We start from the raw sequence: 24813 nt of genomic DNA, 5'->3' as shown, positions 1-24813 counted from the left end.
TGTATTTTTATGGAAGAGAAGGCTAGATTTGACTTTTGTAAGTGTAGTAAGTATCACACTACATATTTTGGGGATGCGTGTAATGGATGAACTTGATTATTATGGCAGTAGCAAACAAACCTTTTCCATTTGCTTGCATAGCAGTGTCTAGTGGATGGCCTTCTAGCTTGTTTTATGACTTCCATACATTCTTGAGTGAGGTTTAAATGTCCGAATTCTAGGATTTCAGGAGCCAGATTGCTAGATTGAGCGATGCTGGGTTTGGATGCCTGATCTGCTGTTTGCGTTGTGTTAACAGATCTGGCCTGTTGGGTAACTTGACGTGTGGTACTACTGACAGGTCTAGTAGTGTTGTGTACCAAGGTTGTCTTGCCCATGTTGGTGCTATTAATATGAGTTTGAGTTTGTTTTGACTCAATTTGTTTACTAGATATGGAAGGAGAGGGAGAGGGGGAAAAGCGTATGCAAATATCCCTGACCAGTTCATCCATAGGGCATTGCCTTGAGACTGTGTGTGGGTACCTGGATGCGAAGTCTCGGCATTTTGCGTTCTCCTTTGTGGCAAATAGGTCTATTTGCGGTGTACCCCAAATTTTGAAGTAAGTGTTTAGGATTTGGGGGTGAATCTCCCATTCGTGGACCTATTGGTGATCTCAAAAGAGATTGTCTGCTAGTTGATTTTGGATCCCTGGAATAAACTGTGCTATTAGGCGAATGTGGTTGTGAATTGCCCATTGCCATATCTTTTGTGCTAGGAGACATAGCTGTGTCGAGTGTGTTCCCCCTTGCTTGTTTAGGTAATACATTGTTGTCATGTTGTCTGTTTTGACAAGAACGTATTTGTGTGTTATGATGGGTTGAAATGCTTTTAGCGCCAGGAATACTGCTAGTAATTCGAGGTGATTTATATGCAGTTTTGTTTGATGTACGTCCCATTGTCCTTGGATGCTGTGGTGATCGAGGTGTGCTCCCCACCCTGTCATGGAAGCATCTGTTATTACGTATTGTGGCACTGGGTCTTGGAACGGCCGCCCTTTGTTTAAATTTGTACTGTTCCACCATAGAAGCGAGATGTAGGTTTGGCGGTCTATCAACACCAGATCTAGAAGGTGACCCTGTGCATGTGACCATTGTGATGCTAGGCACTGTTGTAAGGGCCTCATGTGCAGTCTTGCGTTTGGGACAATGGCTATGCATGAGGACATCATGCCTAGGAGTTTTAAAACCACTTTTGCCTGTATTTTTAGTGTTGGATACATGGCCTGTATGACCTTGTGAAAATTTTAAACCCTTTGTGGACTCTGAGTGGCTAATCCTTTTGTTGTGTTGATTACCGCTCCTAAGTAGTGCTGTATTTTGCACGGCACAATGTTTGATTTTGTGTAGTTGAGGGAGAACCCGAGTTTGTAGAGGGTTTGTATGACATACTCTTGTTAGCGAGTTGGTCTTGATTAGCCAATCGTCTAGATACGGGAATACGTGTATTTGCTGCCTTCTGATGTGTGCGGCTACTACTGCTAGGCATTTGGTAAACACCCTTGGTGCGGTTGTTATACCGAACGGTAAGACTTTGAATTGATAGTGTATCCCCTTGAATACAAACCTTAGGTATTTACTGTGCGAAGGATGTATCGGTATGTGGAAATACGCGTCTTTGAGATCTAAGGTTGTCATGTAATCTTGTTGCTTTAGCAGTGGTAACACTTCTTGTAGCGTGACCATGTGAAAGTGGTCTGATTTGATGTAGGTGTTTAGTATTCTGAGATCTAAGATTGGCCTCAGTGTTTTGTCCTTTTTGGGTATTAGAAAATACAGTGAATAGACTCCTGTGTTTATTTCTGTACATGGTACCAGTTCTATTGCTTCTTTTTGCAGTAGTGCTTGAACTTCTATTTCTAGGAGGTCTAAATGCTGTTTTGAAATTTGTTGTGTTTTGGGTGGGATATTTGGAGGGATCTGTAGACATTCTATGCAATAACCATGTTGGATAATTGCTAAGACCCAAGTGTCTGTTGTTATATTCACCCATGATTGATAAAACTGACTTAGTCTTCCCCCCACTGGTGTTATGTGGAGGGGTTGAGTGACCTGTAAGTCACTGTTTGGTTGTTGGGGTTTTGAAATTTCCCCCGGTTTCTCGGGAATTGTCCTCCTCTGTACTGGCCCCGAAAACCTCCCCTTTGGTACTGTCCCTGGTAGACGGTGTTGATTGTGAGGTGCTGGCTTGTGTGGCCTGACCCCGAAACCCTCCTCTGAATGTTGTTTTACGGAAGGTGCCGAAAGTGCCTCTGCTCTGCGGTGAGTAGAGCGCGCCCATGGCCTTGGCTGTGCGAGTGTCCTTTTTCAGCTTCTCAATCGCCGTGTCAACCTCTGGTCCGAACAATTGTTGTTCGTTGAACGGCATATTGAGTACTGCTTGCTGTATTTCTGGTTTAAAGCCAGATGTGCGCAACCATGCGTGCCTTCTGATGGTAACTGCAGTGTTTATTGTTCTTGCAGCTGTGTCCGCTGCATCCATAGAGGAGCGTATTTGGTTATTGGAGATGTTTTGTCCCTCCTCAACCACTTGTTTTGCCCGCTTCTGAAATTCCTTGGGTAGATGCTCGATGAGATGCTGCATCTCATCCCAATGGGCTCCGTCATAGCGCGCTAGGAGCGCCTGAGAGTTGGCGATGCGCCACTGGCTGGCAGCTTGTACAGCGACTCTTTTCCCAGCTGCGTCGAATTTTCGGCTTTCCTTATCCGGGGGTGGTGCATCGCCCGATGTGTGTGAATTGGGTCGTTTGCGAGCTGCTCCTACCACGACTGAGTCTGGTGGCAGTTGAGAGGTGATAAAAGCAGGGTCTGTGGGAGGTGCTTTATATTTCTTCTCTACCCTTGGAGTGATTGCTCTACTCGTGACGGGGTCTTTGAAGATTTGCTTCGCGTGCCTTAGCATTCCCGGAAGCATAGGCAGGCTTTGGTAGTTGCTGTGGGTGGAGGAGAGGGTGTTAAAAAGGAAGTCATCCTCGACAGGTTCTGTGTGTAACGACACGTTGTGGAATTCTGCTGCCCTAGCTACCACCTGCGCATACGCTGTGCTGTCCTCGGGTGGTGATGGCTTGGTAGGGTATGACTCTGGGCTATTGTCTGACACTGGTGCGTCGTATAGGTCCCAAGCATCTTGGCTCATGGTGGTGTGAGCCGGTGAATGTGACGGAGTTTGTGCCGGTGATATTTGAGTTACAGGTGGAGGAGAGGGTGGCGGAGTTGCTTTCTTTGCCACCTTTGCTTGTGGTGTTAGTTGTTCAGTTTGGAACTCTAGTCTCCTTTTTCTCTTGATTGGTGGAAGAGTGCTAATCTTCCCCGTTCCACTCTGGATGAAGATCCTCTTTTGTGTATGGTCTACATCAGTAGTCTGTAGCTCCTCTTCAAACCTGTGTTTACGCATTTGAGAGGACAATGAATATGAGCCGGTAGTGGTTTCGGTTGCTGATTGTTTTGGCACAGAAACTGTGTCCTTTTTTGTTTTCGGCTCCGAGGCAAATCTCTTCTTTTTCGGAGTCGAGCCTTCTCGGCGTCGATCATCCTCGGTGCCGCTGTCTCTGTGTCGAGCAGCGTCGGCTCTGCCTTCTCGGCGTCAATCTTTTTCGGCAACACTTTCTCGGTCCCGAGAATCTGCGTGCCTGTGTCTCGACCCGAGTCGGACGATCTGGGCACCGGTTCGGCCTTTTTCGGTGCCGATAGACGGTCACCTTTATGGGTTGAGCCATGGCCAGTTGGCAGTGGCGTCCCCTGGGCCTTGTCTATTTTCTTGTGCTGTGTGCTTTTCGACGTCTTACTCACAGTTTCGTCGACGAATTCATCTGAGTCCGTTTCATGGATGGAGAAGGCTTCCTCCTCTTCTCCTTGTTCCTCGAACTCTCGGTGTTCTGTAGGCGTGGACGCCATCTGTAGTCTTCTGGCTCGACGGTCACGGAGTGTTTTTCGGGACCGGAACGCACGACAGGCCTCACAAGTTTCTTCCTTGTGCTCGGGTGACAGGCACAAGTTACAGACCAAATGTTGGTCCGTATATGGATATTTATTGTGGCATTTAGAGACAGAATCGGAACGGGGTCCGTTCCATCGGTGTCGATGTTACACGCGGTCGGGCCGACCAGGCCCCGACGGGGGATCGAAATTACCCCGAAGGGCTACCGGAGCTCTTCACGATTCGGTGTCGATTCTAACTACCCCGAGCGAAACAATACCGACGTAATTTTTCGAAGTGTTGACTATCTTTCCGTCCCGAAACCCGGAGCGAAAAGGAACACGTCCAAACCAGAGGGCGGAAAAAAAACCAATCTAAGATGGAGCCGACGCCCATGCGCAATGGAAGCAAAGAGGAGGAGTCCCTCGGTCTCGTGACTCGAAAGACTTCTTCGAAGAAAAACAACTTGTAACACTCCGACCCAACACCAGATGGCGGACTGTGCACAACATGTGTATCTGCAGCAACAGATGCCATCGAACACCGATTACCTACAGCAATGAACTTGGGTATAATGCAGTGTGTACTTGCTGAAGATGTATTCAGGTTTATATAAGAATTTTTATTGCCTTCTTCGGCGTCCCAATTTAAGGAACATTAATTTTCCCTATAGTTTACCTTAATAGTGACCTTTTGTTGTGCTGGGAATAGACAACCCTCCTGTTATTACCCAGATGTCCCCCTGGGTGAACTTCTGAAAGTAATGTGAACTGTGCTTGCCTACTAGGCATATTCCACTGTGGAAGTGGTAACAATTGCTTTACTTTTATATAGGCATAGTTTTTTTTAAATAATTTAGCTTAATGGTGACATTTTGCCCCGTTGGAAGCGGACAACCACTCCTGATATTACTCAGATTTATTCCTGGGTGTACATATGATTTGTAGTAACTATGTGTGTGTATATACACATCTGTGACCCATGTACCTATGGGGGTGCGAACAAGCCATCCCGGTCCTTGTGCCTGTGATCACGAGTTGTTCGATGATTACCTGTAATGCTTATGGTACAGTAGGTTACTGTACAGAAAATATACCAATGTCTGTTTTACAGAGTTTTTGTGGCTACCTTGAATGAGCCGCTGTAGGAAGTTGGCTCTGTATATACTATTTCAAAGTAAGAAATAGCGTTAAGAGTCCAAGGGTTCCCCTTAGAGGTAAGATGGTGGCAAAAATAGATAATAATAATGATCTATTTGTGGTAGTGTGGCCGAGCAGTAGGCTTATCAGAGGGTAGTGTTAAGCATTTGTTTTACACACAGGCAATAAATGAGGAACACACTCAAAGACTTACTCCAGGCCAGTAGGTTTTTATATTGAAAAATATCTTTTCTTAGTTTATTTTAAGAACCACAGGTTCAAGATCTACAATACTTTAAATGTAAGGTACTTCACTTAGATACCTTAGGAACTTTAAATGAACACAATATCATGTACAGTCTTTGTAAAAATGGCAATAAGCTATTTCAAAAGTGGACACTGTGCAAAAGAAAAATGTCACTTACCCAGTGTACATCTGTTCGTGGCATGTTGCGCTGCAGATTCACATGCTGTGCACTGTTCCTGCCATCTAGTGTTGGGCTCGGAGTGTTACAAGTTGTTTTTCTTCGAAGAAGTCTGAGTCACGGGACCAAGTGACTCCTCCCTTTCGGCTCCATTGCGCATGGGCGTCGACTCCATCTTAGATTGTTTTCCCCGCATAGGGTGAGGTAGGAGTTGGTAAAATAAGGATACTAAAGAAGGCCTTGCAATGGAGTAGGTATGTATGCAAGACAAAAGAGCAACCAGGGCACTCCAAAATGATCAGTCCAAGATGTGTAAAGTTGCAGGAACTATTTTAATCCTTTGTAGTGGGAAATCGAATAAGTACTCAAAGATTGTTCAAGTCCACATGTTAGAACAGCCACATGGGAGTTACAGAAACAGCCAACACGTGTATTTCCTGTGAGATGGATGAATGGATATGTGAAAATACGCATCTTTTAGATCCAGTGTTGCCATGTATTCCCCTTGTTTTAGTAAGGGAACTATGTCCTGTAGTGTTACCATGTGGAAATGATCTGATTTGATGGAGAGATTTAACCTTCTGAGATCTAGAATAGGCCTTAACGTTTGGTCTTTCTTTGGAATAAGGAAGTATAGGGAGTAATCCCCTGTTCCTTTCTGGTAAGGTACCAGTTCTATGGCTTGTTTTGCTAGTAGGGCTTGGACATCTATTTGTAATAGGTCTAAGTGTTGTATTGACATCTTGTGCGTTCTTGGTGGAACATCTGGAGGGAATTTTGTGAACTCTATGCAGTAACCATGTTGGATAATTGATAGCACCCATGTGTCCGTGGTAATGTGTGCCCAATTATTGTGGTATTTTGTTAATCTCCCCCCCCCCCCCCCCCCCCCGGTGATGTGTGTTGGGGAAGTGTGGAAGTGTGACATTGAAGTCACTGCTTGCTACTAGGGGTTTGCTTGGCAGGCTGAAATTTCCCTCTTCGGAACTTTGTAGGAACCATGAAACCCCCCCCCCCCCCTCTCTGGTACTGAGATTGGTAAGTGGGTTTTGTTTGGGAGGTGGATGGTTCTGAGGTTTGATGTCTAAACCCTCCCCTAAACTGTAGTTTCCTAAATGTTCCCCTGTATTGAGAGGAGTAGAGCGCACCCATGGCTATGGCCGCGTCCTTTTTACTTTTGTTCTATTGCGGTGTCCACCTCCGGCCCGAATAGCTGGTGTTGATTGAACGGCATATTCAATACCGCCTGCTGTATCTCTGAAAAACCAGAACTTCGCAGCCATGCATGCCTTCTAATAGTGACTGCTGTATTGACAGTCCGTGCCGCTGCATCAGCAGAGTCTAGTGCAGAGCGGATCTGGTTGTTTGAGATGGCCTGTCCCACATCCACCACTTGCTGGGCACGTTTTTGATGCTCTTTTGGTAGATGTTGGATAATATCCTGCATCTCGTCCCAATGTGCTCTGTCGTAGCGGGCAAGGAGGGTTTGTGAGTTGGCAATACGCCACTGATTGGCTGCTTGCGATGCCACCCTTTTCCCCGCCAAACTTACGGCTTTCCTTATCAGGAGGTGGTGCATCCCCCGATGACTGAATTTGCCTGCTTTCTTGCAGCCCCCACAACAACTGAGTCCGGAGGGAGTTGTTGTGTAATAAACACAGGGTCTGGCGGTGGCGCTTTATATTTTTTTCTCGACCCTTGGCGTGATGGCTCTCCCTTTTACTGGTTTTTGGAAAACCTGTTGTGCATGTTTAAGCATGCCCGGTAAGATTGGCAGGCTTTGGTACGAAGCATGGGTGGATGCCAGAGTTTTAAACAGAGTCATCCTCCACTGGTTCTGAATGCATTGTGACATTGTGAAATGTTGCTGCTCTGGCCAGTACCTGCGTGTAGGACGTGCTATCCTCTGGAGGTGAAGGTTTTGTAGGATAACACTCCGGACTGTTGTCCGAAACTGGTGGGTTGTATAGGTCCTAGGGGTCCGCATCGTCCTGCGTCATCCCAGTATGTGTGGGTGACTGTGCCATTGGTTTACCCATTGGTGACAGTTGCAGTGATTGAAGTGGGGACTTTTGTGGTGAGAAATGTGGGGGTGGTGACTTCTCTAACCACCGTGGCTTTTGGTTGCATTTCAGTATCATGAAAAGCCAGTTTTCTATTGAACTTGAGCGGAGGGATGGTTTGTATTTTCCCTGTGTCTTTTTGGATTTGTAGCCTTGGTTGAGTTTGGTCAAGCTCTTCCACATCCAGTTCCTGCTCGAATCTGTGCCTTTCCTTGAGCTGTTGTGAGAGGCCCTGTTCTTCCGTGTAGGAAGTCTTTTGGCTCCGAAGTCGGGTTTTTCGGTACTGAAACCCCGATAGAAACGGTTGGTCTCGGTTCCGAGAGGGTTTTTCGAGGTTTGCTCGACTCGACCACTCAATGTCGACTCTTTTCGGTGCCGGTTTCTCGACCCGAGTCGGAAGTCTTCGGCAATATTTTGGCCTTTTTCGGTGCCGATGTTATTTGGTCTCCGCCTTTTCTGTGGGTTGAGCCTTGGCCTTCCGGCAGTGGCGTCCCCAAGGCCTTTTGTTTTCTGAGCTGACCCTGGGTGTGGGATGGGGCAGGTGTACTCACTTTTTGCGCCGCCGATGGCTGATCCCCGGAGTCATAGAGTCCTAACCCTGAATGGATATTGTAGGAAGTTGGCTCTGTATGTGCTATTTCAAAGTAAGGAATAGCATGCACAGAGTCCAAGGGTTCCCCTTAGAGGTAAAATAGTGGTAAAAAGAGATAATACTAATGCTCTATTTTGTGGTAGTGTGGTCGAGCAGTAGGCTTATCCAAGGAGTAGTGTTAAGCATTTGTTGTACATACACACAGACAATAAATGAGGTACACACACTCGGAGACAAATCCAGCCAATAGGTTTTGTTATAGAAAAATATCTTTTCTTAGTTTATTTTAAGAACCACAGGTTCAAATTTAACATGTAATATCTTGTTTGAAAGGTATTGCAGGTAAGTACATTAGGAACTTTGAATCATTTCAATTGCATGTATACTTTTCAAGTTATTCACAAATAGCTATTTCAAAAGTGGACACTTAGTGCAATTTTCACAGTTCCTGGGGGAGGTAAGTTTTTGTTAGTTTTACCAGGTAAGTAAGACACTTACAGGGTTCAGTTCTTGGTCCAAGGTAGCCCACCGTTGGGGGTTCAGAGCAACCCCAAAGTTACCACACCAGCAGCTCAGGGCCGGTCAGGTGCAGAGTTCAAAGTGGTGCCCAAAACGCATAGGCTTCAATGGAGAGAAGGGGGTGCCCCGGTTCCAGTCTGCCAGCAGGTAATTACCCGCGTCTTCGGAGGGCAGACCAGGGGGGTTTTGTAGGGCACCGGGGGGGGACACAAGCCCACACAGAAATGTCACCCTCAGCGGCGCGGGGGCGGCCGGGTGCAGTGTTAGAACAAGCGTCGGGTTCGCAATGGAAGTCAATGAGAGATCAAGGGATCTCTTCAGCGCTGCAGGCAGGCAAGGGGGGGCTTCCTCGGGGAAACCTCCACTTGGGCAAGGGAGAGGGACTCCTGGGGGTCACTTCTGCAGTGAAAGTCCGGTCCTTCAGGTCCTGGGGGCTGCGGGTGCAGGGTCTTTTCCAGGCGCCGGGACTTAGGTTTCAGAGAGTCGCGGTCAGGGGAAGCCTCGGGATTCCCTCTGCAGGCGGCGCTGTGGGGGCTCAGGGGGGACAGGTTTTGGTACTCACAGTCGTAGAGTAGTCCGGGGGTCCTCCCTGAGGTGTGGGTTCTCCACCAGCCGAGTCGGGGTCGCCGGGTGCAGTGTTGCAAGTCTCACGCTTCTTGCGGGGAGATTGCAGGGTTCTTTAAAGCTGCTCCTTTGGATAAAGTTGCAGTCTTTTTGGAGCAGGTCCGCTGTCCTCGGGAGTTTCTTGTCGTCGTCGAAGCAGGGCAGTCCTCAGAGGATGCAGAGGTCGCTGGTCCCTTTGGAAGGCGTCGCTGGAGCAGAGTTCTTTGGAAGGCAGGAGACAGGCCGGTGAGTTTCTGGAGCCAAGGCAGTTGTTGTCTTCTGGTCTTCCTCTGCAGGGGTTTTCAGCTAGGCAGTCCTTGTTGCAGGAATCTAGTTTCTAGGTTCAGGGAGAGCCCTTAAATACTAAATTTAAGGGCGTGTTTAGGTCTGGGGGGTTAGTAGCCAATGGCTACTAGCTCTGAGGGTGGGTACACCCTCTTTGTGCCTCCTCCCAAGGGGAGGGGGTCACATCCCTAATCCTATTGGGGGAATCCTCCATCTGCAAGATGGAGGATTTCTAAAAGTCAGAGGCACCTCAGCTAAGGACACCTTAGGGGCTGTCCTGACTGGCCAGTGACTCCTTGTTTTTCTCATTATCTCTCCTGGACTTGCCGCCAAAAGTGGGGGCTGGGTCCAGGAGGCGGGCATCTCCACTAGCTGGAGTGCCCTGGGGCATTGTAACACGAAGCTTGAGCCTTTGAAGCTCACTGCTAGGTGTTACAGTTCCTGCAGGGGGGAGGTGTGAAGCACCTCCATCCAGAGCAGGCTTGGTTTCTGTCCTCAGAGAGCACAAAGGCTCTCACCGCATGAGGTCAGACACTCGTCTCTCAGCAGCAGGCTGGCACAGACCAGTCAGTCCTGCACTGAACAATTGGGTAAAATACAGGGGGTATCTCTAAGATGCCCTCTGTGTGCATTTTTTAATAAATCCAACACTGGCATCAGTGTGGGTTTATTATTCTGAGAAGTTTGATACTAAACTTCCCAGTATTCAGTGTAGCCATTATGGAGCTGTGGAGTTCGTTTTTGACAGACTCCCAGCCCATATACTCTTATGGCTACCCTGCACTTACAATGTCTAAGGTTTTGCTTAGACACTGTAGGGGCATAGTGCTCATGCACATATGCCCTCACCTGTGGTATAGTGCACCCTGCCTTAGGGCTGTAAGGCCTACTAGAGGGGTGACTTACCTATGCCACAGGCAGTGGGAGGTTGGCATGGCACCCTGAGGGGAGTGCCATGTCGACTTAGTCATTTTCTCCCCATCAGCACACACAAGCTGGCAAGCAGTGTGTCTGTGCTGAGTGAGGGGTCCCTAGGGTGGCATAAGACATGCTGCAGCCCTTAGAGACCTTCCCTGGCATCAGGGCCCTTGGTACCAGGGGTACCAGTTACAAGGGACTTACCTAGGTGCCAGGGTTGTGCCAATTGTGGAAACAATGGTACATTTTAGGTGAAAGAACACTGGTGCTGGGGCCTGGTTAGCAGGGTCCCAGCACACTTCTCAGTTAAGTCAGCATCAGTATCAGGCAAAAAATGGGGGGTAACTGCAACAGGGAGCCATTTCTTTACAGATATTCTGGTTTCTTCTTCCTCGACGTCGAGGTGTTGTGTCGGCTTAGACACCATCTGTAAATGTCTTGCGTGTCGATCTCTAAGGGTCTTCTTGGATCGAAAAGCTTTGCAGGCCTCACAAGTATCCTCTCTGTGTTCGGGCGATAAACACAGGTTACAGACCCGATGCTGGTCTGTATAAGGATACTTAGCGTGACACGTCGGAGAGAAACTGAAGGGGGTCCGGTCCGGCCGACCAGGCCTTGGCTAAGTGCGGAAGCCCCGCCGAAGTGGTCTTGTTGTCGGTGCCGATGTGTTGATATTAAACCAGTCCCGAACGCAAACAATACCGACGGATTTCGATGATTTTCCCGATTCGAATTACGGAGCGAAGAGGAACACGTCCGAACCAGATGGCAGAAAGAAAACAATCTAAGATGGAGTCAACGCCCATGCGCAATGGAGCCAAAAGGGAGGAGTCACTCGGTACCGTGACTCGAAAAGACTTCTTCGAAGAAAAACAACTTTTAACACTCCGAGCCCAACACTAGATGGCAGGAACAGTGCACAGCATGTGTATCTGCAGCTACACATGCCATCGAACATCAACAGTTCCTGGGGAGGTAAGTAAAGGTTAGTTTTGAAGGGAAGTAAAACACTTACAAGTCTCAAAGTTGGGGCATAGATAGCCCACTGTTGGGGGTTCAAGGCAGCACCAAAGTTACCACACCAGCAGCTCAGGGCCGGTCAGGTGCAGAGGTCAAAGAGGTGCCCTAAACACACAGGCTTCTATGGAGAACAGGGGTGCCCCGGTTCCAGTCTGCCAGCAGGTAAGTACCCACGTCCTCGGGGGGCAGACCAGGGGAGTTTTGTAGGGCAATTTGGGGAGGGGGGGGGGGCGAGGAAGACACAAGAAGGCACAGAAAGTACACCCTCAACGGCACAGGGGCGGCCGGGTGCAGTGTGCAAACAGGCGTCGGGTTTTGTATAGGAAGTAATGGAGGGACCCGGGGGTTACTACAATGATGCAGGCAGGCACAAGGGGGGGGCTCCTCGGGGTAGCCACCACCTGGGCTAGGCAGAGGATCGCCTGGGGGTCGCTCTTGCACTGGAGTTTGGTTCCTTCAGGTCCTGGGGGCTGCGGGCGCAGTGTTGGTTCCAGGCGTCGGGTCCCTTGTTACAGGCAGTCGCGGTCAGGGGGAGCATCTGGATTCTCTCTGCAGGCGTCACTGTGGGGGCTCAGGGGGGGGGGTCGTCTCTGGTTACTCATGGGCCCGCAGTCGCCGGGGAGTCCTCCCTTAGGTGTTGGTTTTCTGCAGGTCGAGCCGGGGGCCTCGGGTGCAGAGTGGAAAGTCTCACGGTTCCAGCGGGAAACGTGAAGTCTTTAAAGTTGTTTCTTTGTTGCAAGGAAGTTGCAGGGCCGCTGTTCACTGGAGTTTCTCGGTCCTTGGGTGCAGGGCAGTCCTCTGAGGCTTCAGAGGTCGCTGGCCCCTGTTGGATGCGTCACTGTTGTAGTTTTCTTCGAAGTGGGGAGACAGGCCGGTAGGGCTGGGGCCAAAGCAGTTGTCGTCTCAGTCTTCTCTGCAGGGCTTCAGGTCAGCAGTCCTCCTTGTTAAGGTTGCAGGAATCCAGTATTTAGAGGCTCCCCAGAACCTAGAAAACTAAATTTAGGGGTGTGTTTAGGTCTGGGAGGGCAGTAGCCAATGGCTACTGTCCTGGAGGGTGGCTACACCCTCTGTGCCTCCTCCCTGTGGGGAGGGTGGCACATCCCTTATGCTATTGGGGAATCCTCACCTCTCAAGCTGGAGGATTTTTAAAAGTTTCTGTCACCTCAGGACACCTTAGGGGCTGTCCTGACTGGTGGGTGGCACCTCGTTTTTCTAATTATCTCCTTCAGCCTTGCTGCCAAAAGTGGGGGCAGTGGCCGGGGGGGGGGGGGGGGGGGGGGGGAGGCATCTCCACTAGCTGGGATGCCCTGTGGTGCTGTAACAAAAGGGTGTTACAGTTCTCCCCAAGTGGCCAGCAACATGTTTGGTGTGTGGCAGGCTGGCAGAAACTAGTCAGTCTACACTGGAAGTCGGGTTGGTATTCAGGGGACACCCCTAAGGTGCTCTCTGGGTGTATGGTACAATAAATAGTACACTGGCATCAGTGTGCATTTATTGTGCTGAGAAGTTTGATACCAAACTTCGCAGTTTTCAGTGTAGCCATTATGGAACTGTGGAGTTCGTGTTTGACAAACTCCCAGACCATATACTATTATGGCTACCCTGCACTTACAATGTCTAAGGTTTTGCTTAGACACTGTAGGGGCATAGTGCTCATGCACATATGCCCTCACCTGTGGTATAGTGCACCCTGCGCCTTAGGGCTGTAAGACCTGCTAAAGGGGTGACTTACCTATGCCACAGGCAGTGTGAGGTTGGCATGGCACTCTGAGGGGAGTGCCATGTTGACTTAGTCATTTTCTCCCCACCAGCACATACATGCTGGGAGGCAGTGTGCATGTGCTGAGTGAGGGGGTCCCCAGGGTGGCATAAGACATGCTGCAGCCCTTAGAGACCTACCCTGGCATCAGGGCCCTTGGTACCAGAGGTACCAGTTACAAGGGACTTACCTGAGTGCCAGGGTTGTGCCAATTGTGGAGACAAAGGTACAGTTTAGGGAAAGAACACTGGTGCTGGGGCCTGGTTAGGAGGGTCCCAGCACACTTTCAAATCATAACTTAGCATCAGGAAAGGCAAAAAGTCAGGGGGTAACCATGCCAAGGAGGCATTTCCTTACAAGGACTTTGAAGAGAAAAAAAGACGATCAATACAGAAAGCCAAGCAAAGATATTTTTTAGGGTGCTGTAAGGAAATGCCTCCTTGGCATGGTTACCCCCCCAGACTTCAGAAGAGAATTGTAAGATGGCTTTGGCCAGATAAATCAAGTATGGAAATGGAAGCATAGCTTCATCGTGGCAAGTTGTTAGATTAAAGCTCTTGTAGGAACACCAGATACAGAATCTTTTCCATTTAAAAGAGTAAGACTTTAGCCTATCTGAGAATGTCATGCATTCCTGTTGTAAATTTAAATGTTCATTTTGTACGAGCTCTAGAGCCTTGCTGCCAAACTTCGAGGAGAGATGGGATGAATCATCTGACCTCTGAATTTTATGAGCAGGTCCAATCTGTGTGGCAGCTTCATGTGTGGAAGTTCTGACATGTGGAAAAGGTCAGCGAACCACCACTGTCGGGGCCACTCTGGTATCAAAATCATTCTGGCATTTGATTAAGACAGCTTGATGATTATTGATGGAATTAGGGGAATTGGAGGAAAAGCTCAGAGAAGTTTCCTGGACCAGTCGCTCAATAGGGAATTCCCTATGTCGCCGATTGCTAGTCCCTCAAGGCGAAGTTTGGAAATTTTTTGTTTCTGAGGTTGAGAATGAAGCTATGCAAGGAAAACCAGATATGCAGAAGATTTTGAACTATGTCATCGTGAAGAAGCCACTTGTGATTTTCTTGAAGAATCCTACTTAGTCTACTTGAACATTCTGTAAAACCTGGAAAATGGGTTGTAGTGCTTTACAGGTCCCGACTAGCAACCAATCCCATATTGTTTAAGCTTTCAATGACAAGGATCTGGAGCCTGTACCTCCTTTCTTGTTCAGATAGTACATTGCTTTTGTGTTGTCTGCCTAAACAAGAAGGGATTTCGTCTTGAGGGATGGTAGGAAGTACTACTTCAACACAAAAATGAACAGCTCGTAGTTCCAGGATGTTGATATGATAGGTAATTTTCTTTGTGGACCATGTTCCCTGAATTTGAAGATGATCCATGCGCTCCCCAACCTAAGATAGAAGCATTGGTCACTACCACCTGAGAGGGAGAATCCTAATGGAAAGGCATTTCTTGAAGGAGAGTCGTTGGCTTGCCCCACTATTTGAGGCACTACCTCACTGTGGGAAAGTGTGATTTGTCTTCCCAGATGCCAGAGTGCAGAGAGGTGTGAGACAAAGCCAATAATGTCACCTGAGGGCCAATCTGTGACCATAACCATGAGCTGCCAGGAAAGATGACTCCGCAGCAGCGCTAATCATTCGGTTCATGAACATCATGCTCTCATTCATGATTTTGATGAAGTCTTCTCTATGGTCTCTTGGGAGGGAGTCCCATAAGAATCTGTTACACCTGCCTTAAGAGCAGATGCACGTGCCGCTTTTATGGTTGTGGTTGCTGTGCCACATAGCTTGTGTCCCCATTGAATCTAGTTACCTGCTTTGTCTGGTGGAACTATGGATCAAGGAGTAGAATGGATTTACTTTGCAGCTAAGATAACAAATGAATAACTAAGGACTGACCTCAGGAATAACTGGTCCTGCTCAGGAGGCATATATTTTTTCTGAAGCCTAGATGGAGCAGCTTTGGCTGCACCTGGCATAAATAAAAGTTCCATAGAATGTTCTAATAAACCTGGAACTAGAGGTAGGAGTCGATGTTTCACTTTGGTGAAGAGTCTCAAAAATCACCAATGTAGTTGCTGATGGAGCAGGTAATGAAAATGTTCCGTTTTGTAGCTCGTGTTGATGTCATCAACTTGTGAACCCCTTGGCTGGGGAGAATGCACCAGTGTCGGTATTTTCCAGTACTGGAGGAAGAGGTGGAATAAAGTTGCCTTGTCTGGATCGTGACCTAATTCTACGAGTGCACCTACAGTAGTGTCTTGAGTGCAGATAATAATGACAATGTTAGGAAGTCGCTTTCGTTTGCGATCAATGGTGAGATCTGGACTGAAGGGACCTTGATCTCGGATTGGAAGCTGGAGCTCCTAAAGGTGTCCGAGGAAGAAGTGGAGGCGGAATACGTGGTATAGGGGCTGAAGGAGCTGGCAATGTAGTCCGCAGAGTCCAGAATACAAATGGCAGCAATGGCAGGAGGCCATGGAACATTTAGAGTCAGGCGTTGATGCCTTTCTTCTTGGCCTCGATCTCCTGACGATTTCTGCAGCTCAGGAATAATTCAACATCAAGAGGCTTCTTAATGTCGACAGACTTGACAATGGAATCCTTAGACATCAACCTTCATGCCTCGATGTTGAATTTCATCTCCTCCGTGACATCAACCCAGCACTTGTCAGTGAGCAAGTAGACACCGTACCTCATCTCGACCTCTATGTACGAAAGACTTGGAGCAAGGTAGTTTGAGGATTTCTTCTTTTATTGGAACTCCATCTCCTGGAGTCCTCCAAGGAAGGTGGAAGAGTCCTGGTAGAGGACTGATCTTATATTCGTTCTTGTGACAGCACACCTGTTCAGCTCCATGATTGCAAATCTTCTGTCCCTTATGGTAAGACTGGAAAAAGTTTTGCAGTGCTGACATCTGTCAGGGATGTGGCTATCAGGAAGGTAAATACTACACGTGCCGAGGGACTGATAAGGCCGCCTTTCTGCCACAGAGCATTTGACAAATTAAGATGGCTTTTTGATGAGAAAAATAAATTTCCTGTCACCAGGAGCAAGATAAATTAACTGAGGAACTGCCACCTACTGGGCATGGTGGGATATTTGTGGGCTGTGAGCCCTTAAAGGTCTCTTCATGCTTAGAAGCTGCAGCCTAGAAGTTTACATTGGCCCCTTCCTTCACCATTTTCGTTTGAGTAAAAAAAAAAAAAAAAAAAAGTTTGTGAATGAGATTGGCAGGAGCTGTGTAATTTGACCTCTAATCTCAATGTTTCCGTTTAAAAAAAATATATATATAATACCCTATAAGTGTCTCTTGCTCAGGCATGTGCACTAAGGCTATTGGTGAAGCAGCATGGTCTTGTGATGTCCACTTGCGTCATATGTCTTGTGCTGTTATCACCTTTCCACCACACTTCTCCCCTAACCCAGTGTCCACTCATCCTCCTACACTCATTCGAGCATCTCCTACAAAATTATCTTTTCACTTTGCTTCATCCTTGTCCTCATCTATCTTCCACACTCTTCACTTACCATCAGAATTTTCCCCTCCGCTCTCTTCCACATTCCTCTCCAGTATTTCCCTCCAGCATGCGCAACACTCATCTTCCTCTGGCCTCTTATTTATAATAAAATTGCCTGACTACTCCTCAAACTCTCTCATGTTAACTCCGAGGGGCAAATTGCAGAAAGTGGGCCAAGAGTCCTTCCAAGGTGTGCTTGATGGTGTATCCATCAAAGACATTTTGTTCCTTACAAAATATTCTTGTGAGGGAGATTATTTCTGCTTGCTACCTTTGTACACTAAGCAGGGCAGGTAATGTCATTTTTTAAGATCCTGCTACAATAGTTTTAGAAGGGTCAAAACCTGAGTGCATTACTTGTTAGCTTAGACAAAAATAAAAAGCTTATTAAAAGAATACAGTTACAGTAATGTTGCCATGCAGTAGTTTCAAATTTGGTGGAAATAAAGTTAATACAGATATTTGGAAGTGGTAATTTCCCCTTTAGACTGCTTTCACCTGCGCTCCATAGACTATCCCTGCTCTCACCCATTTAATTTCACAATGTGGAGACAAGCACTAGCAGGGAACTCGAATGGGAGATAAAGGGAGGAACAGACATTGATGGGTAATGGTTAAATTATACATTATTCATTTGCCTCCCAACTTCCACCATGCAAGGATGTTTTATTTTTTTTCTGTCAATTTCATCGGGAGTGAATGGAGGGGAATAAACAAGCTTACTCTCAGGATCCAGAGCTTTGGTAAAATAAATGGAAATCAAATTAGTTGCCTCTTCATCCTATTATCTCCCTTTCGTATGCAATGTGCAGTCTAACCACCTAGATGAGCACGATGTGTTTGATTCTACTTACTGTGACCATCTTGGAAGGATTTCGAAAGCATAACTACAAAACAGCAAATGTTACAGAAATAAGGCAGCAAAACCGACTCTGAAAATTAATGCAAATGGGTAACTCTGCAGTTAGTAACAGAGCAACCACTCTTACTGGGAAGGTGGGTGGTGAAAAAGCAGACATTTTATACCTGGAGGTGGGAAAGGTGGAGGCATAAAACCTTCAGGTCTGGGAGCCTTGCACTGATTGCACTCAATTCTCCAGGAGAAATTCTGGTTTCCACAGCCCCTGCAATCAAATGAGAAATAATACAATCACTTGTCAAAAATGCCAAATATTAGTTAGGTAAGTGGTAATGAATGAATTTAATTTCTTGAAATGAAGAAAAGTTAAATAAAAAACAAAAATAGGTATTACTGCATTTCCAAAAAACTGAAAGTGGGATTGCCCATCTAGAAGGCCCTTTTGTCCTACCCTTAAGGCCCATCTTGAAACCACTCCCCTTTACAAGGAACCAGAAAAAATAAAGAACGCTGTGCTCTTATAAATATACCACAATGAGTTTGAGGCTTGTGGTGTTAGATTCACATGTTAACTCTTGCTGTTTAGCATTAGGATAGTTTTTTGAATGTAGATACTGGTCTGCATTGAGCTATTATGCCTTTGAGGAGCAGGACAACACAAAAACCTAAAAACAAACATTCCTGTTTACATCAAGTGTGTTGTGGGGGCACATGCTCTAAAAGACTGAAAAGCAGAATTCGCTGCTTCTAATGCAGTGGCTGGCAGAAAACATAAGAAAGGAACTTTAGTGTTCGACCTGGTGCTTTTCTAATTTTTACAGTCTACACTGCTTCTCTACAAAAGTTAACTAATGCAGGGTTTCCCAGAAGCACCACCGGAACTCCGTTCTTATGAATTAAATAGGTGATGTGTCTAAGTGATAGATCTGCACCTGTAGAGCAAATCTGACAACTCCTACCAAAACCAGCTTTAGGAACAGACTTGCACTGATATCACTGTACAAATGTGATAAAAAAAAATATGAAGTCTTTCCATTAGACATAGTATGATCAAAGTTATAACACTTCAACTGATCATTAAACTCTAGGAGAACGCACGTCAGCCACTGCGCCCAAGGGTGCACATGAGCTATGTCACAATATCTAGGTGTCACATTGGCAAAGGTAGTGTGTCTATGCGGATCAACTCTGAAAGAGTGAAGATATATAACCAGAGTAAGACCCAACAATGAAAGGTATTTAAAGGTGTTCTGCACAAATGCGTAAGGCGATCAAGACTTAGCTGGACATCATGCTCAAGACTGTCCATATGTTTAGTTAGTTGGTTACTAAATCAGACTTACTTGTCCAGCCAACTGAAATGGAAACTCTTGCATCCATATCAACTTCTAGATATACTAATCATCCCAGCAGAAGGCAGAACAGTGGCCAAAGGGTCCATAATAAGTCTAGAGGACTGTCAAACAAGTTACCTTTGGTAATACGTTATCCGGCGGAGGCTATCTAGCCACGGATTACTTTAGAATTACAGCACATTTAAAGAGACTAGACTTAAATTCCTCACAGCAAGGTTCATCATTACAAGACTAGCAGAACCTTGAGGCCCTCACAGGCCAATCTGCTCAACCGAGCATCTTTTAGATTGAAAACCAGTGGGGATAAATCTTTTGCCACTTTAGACACCAAAGCATGGAACTCCCTGCCCAGATATCTAAGGTTCATAAATACAGAAGCTAATTTCCGAAAGCAACTCAAAATATGGATCTTCGAGATCCAGCACAAGGTTAACCCCTCATCTTGTGAGCAATTAACTTGCCTTTATGTATTCACTCCCTCTAGCACCCCCGGCAGATCTTGTCACACATTCTCGATCTGCACTAGCACGAGGATGCTCCCTTGGGAGTGACAGTTGGGCTTAATAAATGACCAATTACAATAGAATTAGATCAGAATCATCCGGAAATATTTGAGCAGTACCTCTGAACGCCGGTAGGTGGCATCGTTCGGCTCCATGGCGTCATCCGTGCAGTTAGGGATGTACACAGTTCCAATACTGGTGCCACCCCGGCATTGGCACTGATGTCAGTTTGTTTTTTGTGATTTTCTATGCCAGGAGCGTGGTGCCACGATGAAGCATGACAACGGGGGGGTGGGGGGGTGGGCACTTTTTGCCTGATACTGATTTGACTGAGAAGTGTGCTGGGACCCTGCTAACCAGGCCCCAGCACCAGTGTTCTTTCACCTAAAATGTACCATTGTCTCCACAATTGGCACAACCCTGGCACCCAGGTAAGTCCCTTGTAACTGGTACCCCTGGTACCAAGGGTCCTGATGCCAGGGAAGGTCTCTAAGGGCTGCAGCATGTCTTATGCCACCCTAGGGACCCCTCACTCAGCACAGACACACTGCTTGCCAGCTTGTGTGTGCTGGTGAGGACAAAACGAGTAAGTCGACATGGCACTCCCCTTAATCTAAGTTTTTGTTAGTTTTGTCAGGTAAGTAAATCACTTACAAGTCTCAGGTTTGGGTCCAAGGTAGCCCACCGTTGGGGGTTCAGAGCAACCCCAAAGTTACCACACCAGCAGCTCAGGGCCGGTCAGGGGCAGAGGTCAAAGAGGTGCCCAAAACACATAGGCTTCAATGGAGAGAAGGGGGGTGCCCCGGTCCGGTCTGCCAGCAGGTAAGTACCTGCGTCTTCGGAGGGCAGATCAGGGGGGGTTTTGTAGGGCACTTGGGGGGGGGGGGGGGGGGGGGGGAAGAACACAAGTTCACACAAAAAGTACACCCTCAGCGGCACTGGGGCGGCAGGGTGCAGTGTAGAAACAAGCGTCGGGTTTTCAATGTAAATCAATGAGAGACCAAGGGATCTCTTCAGCGTTGCAGGCAGGCAAGGGGGGGCACCTCGGGGTAGCCACCACCTGGGCAAGGGAGAGGGCTTCCTGGGGGTCACTCCTGCACAGGAGTTCCGTTCCTTTAGGTGCTGGGGGCTGCGGGTGTAGGGTCTTTTCCAGCTGTCGGGAAATGGAGTTCAGGCAGTCGCGGTCAGGGGGAGCCTCGGGCTTCCCTCTGCAGGAGTCGCTGTGGGGGCTCAGGGGGGACAACTTTGGTTACTCACGGACTCTGAGTCGCCGGAGGGTCCTCCCTGAGGTGTTGGCTCTCCACCAGTCGAGTCAGGGTCGCCGGGTGCAGTGTTGCAAGTCTCACGCTTCTTGCGGGGAGTTGCAGGGGTCTTTAAATCTGCTCCTTGAAATAAAGTTGCAGTTCTTTTGGAGCAGTGCCGCTGTCCTCAGGAGTTTCTTGGTCTCTTGGAAGCAGGGCAGTCCTCTGAGGATTCAGAGGTCGCTGGTCCTGGAGAAAGCGTCGCTGGAGCAGGGTTCTTTAGAAGGCAGGAGACAGGCCGGTAGGACTGGGGCCAAAGCAGTTGGTGTCTTCTTCCTTCTTCTGCAGGGGTGTAAGGAAATGCCTCCTTGGCATGGTTGCCCCCTGACTTTTTGCCTTTGCTGATGCTATGTTTACAATTGAAAGTGTGCTGAGGCCTGCTAACCAGGCCCCAGCACCAGTGTTCTTTCCCTAACCTGTACTTTTGTATCCACAATTGGCAGATCCTGGCATCCAGATAAGTCCCTTGTAACTGGTACTTCTAGTACCAAGGGCCCTGATGCCAAGGAAGGTCTCTAAGGGCTGCAGCATGTCTTATGCCACCCTGGAGACCTCTCACTCAGCACAGACACACTGCTTGCCAGCTTGTGTGTGCTGGTGAGGACAAAACGAGTAAGTCGACATGGCACTCCCCTCAGGGTGCCATGCCAGCCTCTCACTGCCTATGCAGTATAGGTAAGACACCCCTCTAGCAGGCCTTACAGCCCTAAGGCAGGGTGCACTATACCATAGGTGAGGGTACCAGTGCATGAGCATGGTACCCCTACAGTGTCTAAACAAAACATTAGACATTGTAAGTGCAGGGTATCCATAAGAGTATATGGTCTGGGAGTCTGTCAAACACGAACTCCACAGCACCATAATGGCTACACTGAAAACTGGGAAGTTTGGTATCAAACTTCTCAGCACAATAAATGCACACTGATGCCAGTGTACATTTTATTGCAAAATACACCCCAGAGGGCACCTTAGAGGTGCCCCCTGAAACTTAACCGACTGTCTGTGTAGGCTGACTAGTTCCAGCAGCCTGCCACACTAGAGACATGTTGCTGGCCCCATGGGGAGAGTGCCTTTGTCACTCTGAGGCCAGTAACAAAGCCTGCACTGGGTGGAGATGCTAACACCTCCCCCAGGCAGGAGCTGTAACACCTGGCGGTGAGCCTCAAAGGCTCACCCCTTTGTCACAGCCCAGCAGGGCACTCCAGCTTAGTGGAGTTGCCCGCCCCCTCCGGCCACGGCCCCCACTTTTGGCGGCAAGGCTGGAGGGAACAAAGAAAGCAACAAGGAGGAGTCACTGACCAGTCAGGACAGCCCCTAAGGTGTCCTGAGCTGAGGTGACTCTGACTTTTAGAAATCCTCCATCTTGCAGATGGAGGATTCCCCCAATAGGGTTAGGATTGTGACCCCCTCCCCTTGGGAGGAGGCACAAAGAGGGTGTACCCACCCTCAGGGCTAGTAGCCATTGGCTACTAACCCCCCAGACCTAAACACGCCCTTAAATCTAGTATTTAAGGGCTACCCTGAACCCTAGAAAATTAGATTCCTGCAACTACAAGAAGAAGGACTGCCCAGCTGAAAACCCCTGCAGCGGAAGACCAGAAGACGACAACTGCCTTGGCTCCAGAAACTCACCGGCCTGTCTCCTGCCTTCCAAAGATCCTGCTCCAGCGACGCCTTCCAAAGGGACCAGCGACCTCGACATCCTCTGAGGACTGCCCCTGCTTCGAAAAGACAAGAAACTCCCGAGGACAGCGGACCTGCTCCAAGAAAAGCTGCAACTTTGTTTCCAGCAGCTTTAAAGAACCCTGCAAGCTCCCCGCAAGAAGCGTGAGACTTGCCACACTGCACCCGGCGACCCCGACTCGGCTGGTGGCGATCCAACACCTCAGGAGGGACCCCAGGACTACTCTGATACTGTGAGTACCAAAACCTGTCCCCCCTGAGCCCCCACAGCGCCGCCTGCAGAGGGAATCCCGAGGTTTCCCCTGACCGCGACTCTTTGAACCTAAAGTCCCGACGCCTGGGAGAGACCCTGCACCCGCAGCCCCCAGGACCTGAAGGACCGGACTTTCACTGGAGGAGTGACCCCCAGGAGTCCCTCTCCCAAGTGGAGGTTTCCCCGAGGAATCCCCCCCTTGCCTGCCTGCAGCGCTGAAGAGATCCCGAGATCTCTCATAGACTAACATTGCAAACCCGACGCTTGTTTCTACACTGCACCCGGCCGCCCCCGCGCTGCTGAGGGTGAAATCTCTGTGTGGACTTGTGTCCCCCCCGGTGCCCTACAAAACCCCCCTGGTCTGCCCTCCGAAGACGCGGGTACTTACCTGCAAGCAGACCGGAACCGGGGCACCCCCTTCTCTCCATTCTAGCCTATGTGTTTTGGGCACCACTTTGAACTCTGCACCTGACCGGCCCTGAGCTGCTGGTGTGGTGACTTTGGGGTTGCTCTGAACCCCCAACGGTGGGCTACCTTGGACCAAGAACTAAGCCCTGTAAGTGTCTTACTTACCTGGTTAACCTAACAAATACTTACCTCCCCTAGGAACTGTGAAAATTGCACTAAGTGTCCACTTTTAAAACAGCTATTTGTCAATAACTTGAAAAGTATACATGCAATTTTGATGATTTGAAGTTCCTAAAGTACTTACCTGCAATACCTTTCGAATGAGATATTACATGTAGAATTTGAACCTGTGGTTCTTAAAATAAACTAAGAAAAGATATTTTTCTATATAAAAACCTATTGGCTGGATTTGTCTCTGAGTGTGTGTACCTCATTTATTGTCTATGTGTAGGTACAACAAATGCTTAACACTACTCCTTGGATAAGCCTACTGCTCGACCACACTACCACAAAATAGAGCATTAGTATTATCTATTTTTACCACTATTTTACCTCTAAGGGGAACCCTTGGACTCTGTGCATGCTATTCCTTACTTTGAAATAGCACATACAGAGCCAACTTCCTACATTGGTGGATCAGCGGTGGGGTACAAGACTTTGCATTTGCTGGACTACTCAGCCAATACCTGATCACACGACAAATTCCAAAATTGTCATTAGAAATTGATTTTTGCAATTTGAAAAGTTTTCTAAATTCTTAAAAGACCTGCTAGGGCCTTGTGTTAGATCCTGTTTAGCATTTCTTTTAGAGTTTAAAAGTTTGTAAAAGTTTGAATTAGATTCTAGAACCAGTTGTAGATTCTTAAAAAGTATTCCAACTTTTAGAAGCAAAATGTCTAGCACAGATGTGACTGTGGTGGAACTCGACACCACACCTTACCTCCATCTTAAGATGAGGGAGCTAAGGTCACTCTGTAAAATAAAGAAAATAACAATGGGCCCCAAACCTACCAAAATACAGCTCCAGGAGCTTTTGGCAGAGTTTGAAAAGGCCAACCCCTCTGAGGGTGGCAACTCAGAGGAAGAGGATAGTGACTTGGAGGAAAATTCCCCCCTACCAGTCCTATCTAGGGAGAACAGGGTCCCTCAAACCCTGACTCCAAAAATAATAGTCAGAGATGCTGGTTCCCTCACAGGAGAGACCAACACCTCTGAAATCACTGAGGATAGCCCCAGTGAAGAGGACATCCAGTTAGCCAGGATGGCCAAAAGATTGGCTTTGGAAAGACAGATCCTAGCCATAGAGAGGGAAAGACAAGAGATGGGCCTAGGACCCATCAATGGTGGCAGCAACATAAATAGGGTCAGAGATTCTCCTGACATGTTGAAAATCCCCAAAGGGATTGTAACTAAATATGAAGATGGTGATGACATCACCAAATGGTTCACAGCTTTTGAGAGGGCTTGTGTAACCAGAAAAGTGAACAGATCTTACTGGGGTGCTCTCCTTTGGGAAATGTTCACAGGAAAGTGTAGGGATAGACTCCTCACACTCTCTGGACAAGATGCAGAATCTTATGACCTCATGAAGGGTACCCTGATTGAGGGCTTTGGATTCTCCACTGAGGAGTACAG

The 24813-nt window shown here is 47.9% G+C and overlaps 1 protein-coding gene across 2 annotated transcripts in view; it reads right to left on the bottom strand.

The window, feature by feature from the left end:
* The window catches only part of EWSR1 (EWS RNA binding protein 1), a 376243-nt gene that overhangs the window by 12491 nt on the left and 338939 nt on the right, over positions 1 to 24813 (bottom strand). For both annotated transcript variants that reach the window (XM_069214565.1, XM_069214566.1), the window contains exon 15: positions 17843 to 17940. In XM_069214565.1, coding sequence (XP_069070666.1) covers positions 17843 to 17940 — 98 coding nt within the window. The remainder of the gene's footprint in view (positions 1 to 17842; positions 17941 to 24813) is intronic.

Source organism: Pleurodeles waltl, chromosome 11 (assembly GCF_031143425.1).
Source record: "Pleurodeles waltl isolate 20211129_DDA chromosome 11, aPleWal1.hap1.20221129, whole genome shotgun sequence".
Lineage (NCBI taxonomy): Eukaryota > Metazoa > Chordata > Amphibia > Caudata > Salamandridae > Pleurodeles > Pleurodeles waltl.
The sequence above is the reverse complement of the archived record's forward strand: the minus strand, read 5'-3'. Positions and strand labels throughout refer to the sequence as shown.